Source organism: Procambarus clarkii, chromosome 30 (genome assembly GCF_040958095.1).
Source record: "Procambarus clarkii isolate CNS0578487 chromosome 30, FALCON_Pclarkii_2.0, whole genome shotgun sequence".
NCBI lineage: Eukaryota > Metazoa > Arthropoda > Malacostraca > Decapoda > Cambaridae > Procambarus > Procambarus clarkii.
In genome coordinates this window covers 38654676-38663405 of record NC_091179.1, presented here as the reverse complement: position 1 = coordinate 38663405, position 8730 = coordinate 38654676, and the positions used below count along the sequence as shown (strand labels likewise).

Sequence of the window (8730 nt, the reverse complement as noted above, 5' to 3'; positions counted from 1 at the left end):
CTCAAATGCTCTCTTCTTTCTCAAATTCAAGTCTTAATGCTCCCATTCTCTCACCCTCTCATTCACTTAGATTTTCTTTTTCTCAAATTCAAGTCTAGTGCCCCCATGCTCTTCCTCCCCCCTCTCTCCTACTCTTTTCTCCTTGTTTCATGCTCTCACTCACTTGCTCTCATGTTTTTCTCAATTTCAAGTCTTAGTAGATCTGATTCTTTACTATTGTAATTTTATTATTATTACTAAGATAAAGAATGAACTTATATGTGAAAATAAAGTAAAAGAAGGAAAGAAGGTTAAGTGGGATGGTGGGTTTGGGTAAAAATATACAAAAAGGAGAAACAAAACTACATCTGAAAGGTTAGGAAAAGGATAATATATTCAACAAATACGTCAAAAAACACAATAAACTTCATCTGAAAGGTTAGGTTAAAGGGTTGGGGAATAAGAACATATGATAGAACCTACTAAATACACTAAGATTACAAGAGGTTAGGTTAAGGGGTTGGGGAATAAGAATAAATAATAACAAACATAATAAATACAACTTATGAGCAACTTGATGAACTTTAACAAATAACCCTTGATCTGCAAAAATGACCATTTGAGAAATTTGCCCTTGAAACGAGTAAATTCCCATATATAACAAAAATCCTTTGAAATGGTTAAACACCCAATCTTAAACAAATAACACTTGAAATGCAAAAATGTCCATTTGAGAAATTAACCCTTGAAATGAGTAAATGAATATGAGACAATGATTGACGAAACACAAAGACCAGCAGGAATAATTATGTAAGTTAGATCATGTCTGGTTGGACTAGATAAGTTAGGATACATCAGTTTGGGAATGTAAGATTAAGTTAGGTAAAGCAAGTTAGGTTACGTTAGGATAGGTAAGATAAGTTATGTAAGTTAGGTTGTGCAGGTTAAGTTAAGTAAGATAGGTAATGTAAGGTAAGTCATGTTAGGATAGGGTAAAGTTAGGTTATGCAGGTTAAGTTAGGTACAATAGGTAAAGGTAAGGTAAGTTAAGTTAGGATAGGTAAAGTTAGGTTTAGGAACGTTACGTTAACTAAGTAACATTGGGTGGAGAGGATAGGTTACGTAGGATTTGGGCAGTGTAGTTCTGAGAACAGTTTTAGGGTAAAGTGACTAAGAAAATATATTTTAACAGAAGTGCAGGTTTGGTATGAAAAGCTGAACTAGTTACATTTTGGAGAAAAATTTTTGACTGAAGATGTCTTAAAAAATAACATGATGGACGGAGAGTTTCTTTGATGAACGAAGGTGTCTTAGAGAACAACTTTTTGGTGAACGAAGGTGAATTAGAGATCTCTTTGATGATTCTGAGAATAACTTTGATCAACGAAGATGGATTGGAAAGTTTCTCTAGTAGACGAAGGTGCCTTAGAGATTAACTTTTATGATTTAGAGAACAACATTGATGTCTTAGAGATTAACTTTTATGATTTAGAGAACAACATTGATGTCTTAGAGATTAACTTTTATGATTTAGAGAACAACATTGATGTCTTAGAGAACAACATTGATGTCTTAGAGAACAACTTTGATGTCTTAGAGATCAACTTTGATGAACAAAGATGTCTTAGAAAGCTTCTCTGATGAACGAAAAGTTACTTAGAGAATAACTTTGATGACTGTATTTAACTTTTTTGATGGCTCTGAGGACAGTTTTGTTGAACGAGGATGTCTCAGAAGGCTTCTTTGAATAACGAAGGTGAGTCTGAGAATAACTTTTGATGACTCTGAGAATGACTTTGTTGTCTTAGAGAATAACTTTGATGAACGGAAGGTTACTTAGAGAATAACATATCATGACTGAGAATAACTTTTGATAGCTCTTAGAATAACTTTGATGTCTTAGAGAATAACTTTAGATGGCTCTGAGAATAACTTTTATGAACGAAGATGTCTGAGATTAACTTTGACGTCTCTTGGAATAACTTTGTGGACATGAGAATATCTTTGGATAACTCTGAGATTAACTTTGATGTCTTTGAAACAACTTTGATGAACGAGAGTGAGTTAGAGATTACCTTTGTTAACTCTGAGATCAACTTTGATGAACAAAAGTGAGTTAGAGATTACATTTGATAACTCTAAGAATAACTTTAGATGTCTCTGAGACAAACTTTTATAACATAGTGTTACGAACCCGGATCCAGCGTCTGAGCCAGGTGCGGTAACGACCACGCCATCTGTGGGTCAGCTCCCGAAACCCCCCTCCAAACCAACGACGTGTACTAGCTACGAGGACCAGTTTCCAGTCCCGTGCAGCACTCAACCCCGCCGCCGCTGACCTCTGGTGAGGTGATGCTCAGACTACAACGCCATCTATGGATTGGATATGTCGGGCGTTTGGTGCGATAAAGTGCAATATTGGCGTAGAACAGTGCTCGGTGTGTTAAGTGCTAACGTGTAAGCAGTGTGTTAAGTGCAAAGTGTTCCATCTGTGACAATGGCAGACAAAGCTACCATCGATGATCTGGACGAGGTTCAGGCTTTTCTGAACAGAGAGGATTGTCTTGCCAGATTAAAATATTTGAGCAAACCAGAGCTTGTACTAGTGAGCGCCTACCTGGAGATAAAGAATTAGAGATGAGACGTTTAGAATTAGGAGAAAGAGAAGAGAGACGAGAAAGAGAAAGAGAAGAACGAGAAAGAGAAGAGAGACGAGAGAGAGAAGAACGAGAACGAGAGAGAGAAGAACGAGAAAGAGAAGAGAGACGAGAGAGAGAAGAACGAGAACGAGAGAGAGAAGAACGAGAACGAGAGAGAGAAGAACGAGAGCGAGAAAGAGAGGAACGAGACAGACAAGAACGACGAGACAAAGAGGAAAGAGAGAGACAACATGAACTAGAAGTTTTGCGATTAGGCGGTGGTCGGAGGCAAACAACGGACACCAGTAGCTTCGATCCGGTACGCAACATCAAAATGGTCCCCAAATTCCATGAGAAGGAAGTGTCAAAATTCTTTGCAGCCTTCGAGAAAGTCGCTGCCTCTTTGGAGTGGCCAAGGGAGAATTGGGCCATCATGATACAGTCAGTCTTGACTGGGAAGGCCCAAATCGCCTACTCTACGTTATCCCTTGACGACTCCAGCGATTATGACAAGGTGAAGAAGGTTGTGCTCATGGCGTACCAATTGGTACCTGAGGCGTATAGGCAAAAGTTCAGAAACCTGAAGAAGACCTCAGAGCACACTTTCACCGAATTCGCTACAATCAAGGAGCGACTTTTCCAGGAATGGTGCGCCTCTCGGAAGGTGGAGACCAGGAAAGACCTCGAGCAGCTGATTCTACTCGAAGACTTCAAGGATTGTTTGTCTGGAGATCTGAAGACGTACCTAGAGGAACAGCAGGTAGAGACCTTGAGTGCGGCAGCCACCATGGCTGAAGAGTATATCCTGACTCATAGGCCATCTGCTAGGTACGTCCCGAAGACCTATTCAAGATATCCAGCCAAACATAAACCGGAAGATAGAACTGGCCCTCGAAGTGTCGCCAGGCCAACCTCAGATAGTCCTCGGAAGATTAGTCCTAAAAGGGATGTATTGTGTTGGACCTGCGGCAGGAGAGGACATATTGCTGCAAGGTGTCGTGGCAGTACAGGTACTAATCCCCGTAGGGAAGTCATGCTGATGAACAGTATAGTACCACCGACATCCACCCTAGAGAAGAGGAAAGGATTGTTCGCCCCATATACCTCCCAAGGATATGTAGCCAGTGGCCTTTCAAGTACGCCTGTGGTAATACTTAGAGACAGTGGAGCGGCCCAGTCTCTGATTCTGGCAACATCATTACCCGAAGGTATATCGGCTGATGAGATGCAGAAGGTAATCCTGGGTGGATTCCCTTCCACCTTGTACGTTGCCCCATTGGTACAAGTGCATCTAGACTCTCAGCACTTCAAAGGTGAGTGTCGGTTGGCCGTGGTGGATAGTCTTCCCATAGAGGGGATTGACGTAATATTAGCCAATGACTTAGCCCTAGGATTATTACCCAACTGTCCCCTGGTAGTGGATAATCCAGGACGTGAAGAGACCAGTCCCATCGCAGCAGTGCAAACCAGGTCTCAGGCGCACCTCCATGCACCACTAGATCTAAACACTTTGTTTGACTCTCCTCCTATCCCACAGGTTACAAGTAGCCATACACCAGTCCCGCTCGTCCAGATGCCGGTTCCTGAACGCTGGACTCGAGCCCATCTGATAGAGGAACAGAAGAAGGACCCTCAGGTACGGAAGTTGGCCGACACCGTAGAGTCTCCTGCGAAAGGAGGGGATCTATATGTGTGGTCAAGTGGTGTACTGTGTCGCCGGCATCCTCCGAAATACCCCCAGTCAAGTGCGGTAGGTGATCAGATAGTCGTCCCAGCCGTGTTCAGATCCAAGCTGTTAGAAACAGCCCATGCTAATAGATTTGCTGGACATGGTGGGATCTCTAAGACTTTCCAACGCCTAGCCAAGGGCTTCTACTGGCCGCATATGAAGGAGGACGTACGTCGTTTCTGCAAGACCTGCCACGCCTGCCAGGTGGCCGGGAAAGCAAACCAGCCTGTCCCCAAAGCCCCTTTATACCCCATTCCATCAATAGGTGAGCCCTTCGAACACCTCATCTTGGATATAGTAGGCCCTCTTCCACCTGCTACCTCAGGGGTACAGTATTTGCTAACAATACTAGATCGGGTTAGTAGGTACCCAGAAGCGATCCCCCTTAAGACCATCACAGCTAGGGTCTTGGTGAAACAACTGCTCTGGTTCATCTCACGATACGGTCTTCCCAAGACTATTCAGACGGACCAGGGATCTAACTTCATGTCCCACTTGTTTCGCCAACAGATCGCCGACCTGGGAATTCAGCAGATAACCTCTAGTGCCTACCATCCCGAGTCTCAAGGAGCTTTGGAACGTTTTCACCAGACGTTGAAGGGCATGCTTCGGAAGTTTTGCTACGACAGGCAGAATAAGTGGGTTGAAGAACTGCCCTACCTCCTATTTGCGGTAAGATCAGTGCCCAATGAATCCCTAGGAATCTCCCCATTCGAGATGATCTTTGGTCACTCAGTAAGAGGTCCCTTAGAGGTGGCACGAGATCATTGGCTGGACGCGGAAACCAACGAGGATATGGTGGACTGGTTGTCTACAAATAAAGGACGGCTGTTCTCAGCCTGGGAGATGGCTACAAGGAACTTGGACAATACACAAAGAACTATCAAGAGCAGGTATGATAGGAGGACCAAGCAAAGGGAGTTTCGAGTAGGAGATCTGGTTTTGGTATGTACTCCTACAATAACTGGAAGTTTGAGCGCCAGATTCGTAGGTCCCTATCCGGTTGTAAAGAAGGTTACTAACCTCAATTACCTTCTTAGTACTCCAGACCGCCGTAAGAAAGAAACTCTGGTTCATGTTAATATGATCAAGAGATACGAGGGGCGGGATACGCTCCCCGTAACCTTAGTGACCACTAATGACGACATTGAGGAGGAAGAAGAGGTATTGACTAACTCAGACATTCTGTTAAACTTGCAGGCAAAGTTGACACACGTGGCCGAAGGACATCAGTCATCATTGCTGCAGTTGATCCGGCAATACAAACCCATCTTCGACGATGTTCCAGGATTAACGTCTGTCTTGAGGCATGATGTCCAGCTGGAGGAAGGAGTCCGCCCTATAAAGCAACACCCGTACCGTCTCAACCCACTGAAGAAACGGGTGGTGAAAGAGGAGATAGATTATATGCTGAAACACCATCTGATCGCCCCGAGCTCGAGCCCATGGTCATCCCCGATACTACTAGTGCCCAAACCTGGTAAGAAATACCGTCTTTGTATTGATTATCGCCAGGTGAATAAGGTCACAGTAGCAGACACTTACCCTCTCCCCAGAGTAGAGGAATGTCTAGATGCCATAGGCAAAGCTCATTACCTGACTAAATTTGACCTGTTCAAGGGTTATTGGCAAGTTCCCCTCACGGAAAAAGCCAAACCCATATCAGCATTTGTGACTCCCGATGGGCTGTTTGAATGTCAGGTGATGCCATTCGGGATGAAAAACGCAGCCTCCACTTTCCAGAGACTGATGGGTACTGTGTTGCGTGACGTGGAAAACACCTTAGTCTACATCGATGATGTATTAATATATGATGTAGATTGGCAGGATCATCTGCGTCACATAGAGGATTTCTTCAAGGCCATGCTCCAGTCAGGATTGGTGGTCAACCTGCATAAATCTGAGTTTGCCAGAACCTCTGTCGTCTTCCTAGGTCATAAGGTTGGAGGAGGATGGATTGCGCCGAAGGCCAGCAAGATCGAGGCAATAGTCCAGTATCCTACGCCAGCTACCAGGAAAGGACATCTTGCGTTTCCTCGGTATGGCTGGGTTTTATCGTAAGTTTGTCCCTAATTTTTCCTCCATCGCCGCCCCCCTGACCAATCTGTTGAAGAAGGGGGTGAAGTTAATATGGAATGAGAATTGCCAGAAGGCATTCGAGAGTCTCAAAGCAATTCTGATCTCTTCTCCAATCCTCAGGTCCCCGAGCTTTGAGGATAGATTTATCTTGACGGTCGACGCCTCTGACTATGGCCTGGGGTCCGTTTTATCCCAGACGGACAAGAAGGGGGTGGAACATCCGGTGGCCTATCATTCTAAGAAGTTCACCCCCAGCCAGCTTAATTACTCGGTGATAGAAAAGGAAACGTTGGCCTTAATTAATTCCGTCCAGCACTTTGAGGTGTATCTAACAAGCAACGGTCATCCTATATTAGTACGGACCGACCATAATCCTCTAAAGTTCCTGGCTCAGTTTAGGCAGAAGAACCTCAGGCTCACCAGATGGAGTCTCCATTTGCAGCAATACCCCCTCCAGATTGAACACATCAAAGGGGTGGACAATGTGGTAGCTGATGCATTATCTCGCATCTAAACCCTTATACTAATTTTTTTTTTTTTTTTTATAGAACCCCAAACCAAATTCCTTTTGGTGGGGAGGTGTTACGAACCCGGATCCAGCGTCCTGAGCCAGGAGCAGGTAACGACCACGCCATCTGTGGGTCAGCTCCCGAAACCCCCCTCCAAACCAACGACGTGTACTAGCTACGAGGACCAGTTTCCAGTCCCGTGCAGCACTCAACCCCGCCGCCGCTGACCTCTGGTGAGGTGATGCTCAGACTACAACGCCATCTATGGATTGGATATGTCGGGCGTTTGTATCTTAGCCTGTAAGTGAGGTGTATTAGTGTCCCAGTTATTGATGACGTGTCTGCTTACAGAGTCGACCTGGGACTACTGTGATGGGAGTCGAGTCAGTCTACCCGAGGCAGCCAGTCTCCATACTGTGAACGTTTGCTGCAGCTGTTGTGACGTCGTCCCCCCGGAAGAACACTGTGGTGTGTTAGCCTGCCAGTGGAGTGGCAGTGAAAGGATTTACCCGGGACCGACTGTTGGAGACGATCATCCACTGGGGTATTGAGGACAGGAGGGTGATTTGTGATATCACACGAGACTCCTGTCTAGGGCGTACCCCTTATATCGTTCGTGGAGTGGCCGTACCAGCCTTGGTGGCTCAGTACCTGCCAGCAGACCAGCTGGACGTGTGGTTGACGGCCTCCACGACGGTGCCCCCAGTGGACCTGCGTTTTGGCTGACCTGTGGCCCGGGTAGGCTCGGCATTCTCAGAGGACACATCGTGAGGCCACGAAGAAAGCACCGCGGACTCAGCACCTAGCTTCTTGATCCAGTCTTCAGCAGAAGACTACATTGTGAATAATCCCCTTGTTTAGTGTTAATACCCCTCCCCCTTGTGCACTCATTAATTTTATATATTTAAACGGTGATGGTGTTAATTATAATATTAAGTTCTTAACTTTCTTTCCCTACTCCCTTTAAGTTCCTTACGTCACGGATCTCATCCCTTGATAGCCACTACTGGCTTGGGAACGGATACAATATATCTTCCTCTAACAACATCAGAGTAAGGACCCCGTTGCGTCCCGAGAGGGCCGTAACACATAGAAATTAACTTTAATGACCAAAAGTGAGTTAGAGAATACCTTTGATGACTCCGAGAATAACTTTGATGAACAAAGATGTTTTGGAAAGTTTCTCTGAAGAACGAAGGTGACTCCGAGAATAACTTTTGTTAGCTCTTTGAATAACTTTGATGACTTTGAGAATGTCTTTTGAGAACATGAGTAGTATTTTGTTAACTCAGAGAATAACTTTGGTGACTCTGAGAAAATCGGTGATGACTTTGAGAATGACTTCTGAGAACAAGAGTAGTATTTGAATGAGTCTTTGATGTAATGAAGAGTAACTTTGATGTCTCGAAGATATCTTGCAGATCAACTTTGATGATCGAGATTAACTTTTGTTGTTTTAGAGATTAATTTTGATAGCTCCTAGAATAACTTTAATGAACGAAGATGTCTTAGAAAGTTTCTCTGATGAACGAAAGGTTACTTAGAGAATAACATTTTGTTGACTGAGATTAACTTTTTGATGACTCTGAGAATAACTTTAAGGATGCGAGTAAATTTTTGAGTGTTTGAGAGTGTCTTTTGATATCTCAAAGAGTTCCCCTTGAAGTCTTAAAGGATGTCTTTGATGTCTCAAAGGATGTCTTTGAGTGCAACTTTGATGTCTTTGAGTAAGTCCATGATGTCTCGAAGAGTGTCTTTGACTATATTTCTTACTTAACGACATATAATTTAGTTA

General features: G+C 44.2%; 1 protein-coding gene across 1 annotated transcript; it reads left to right on the top strand.

The window, feature by feature from the left end:
* Window positions 1-3405: 3405 nt before the first annotated feature.
* LOC138370057 (uncharacterized) lies at window positions 3406-6940 on the top strand. The gene is made up of 2 exons (XM_069333835.1): window positions 3406-6404; window positions 6547-6940. Exons 1-2 carry the CDS (start codon window positions 3406-3408, stop codon window positions 6938-6940), a joined length of 3393 nt encoding a protein of 1130 aa, XP_069189936.1.
* The last annotated feature ends 1790 nt before the right edge of the window (window positions 6941-8730 follow it).

Bases quoted from the DNA above. Each gene is read 5' to 3' on its own strand.
- LOC138370057 (XM_069333835.1), top strand. From the start codon at position 3,406: ATGGCTGAAGAGTATATCCTGACTCATAGGCCATCTGCTAGGTACGTC. The intron at 6,405-6,546 runs GTAAGTTTGTCC...TCCAATCCTCAG, and splicing joins CGGTATGGCTGGGTTTTATC to GTCCCCGAGCTTTGAGGATA.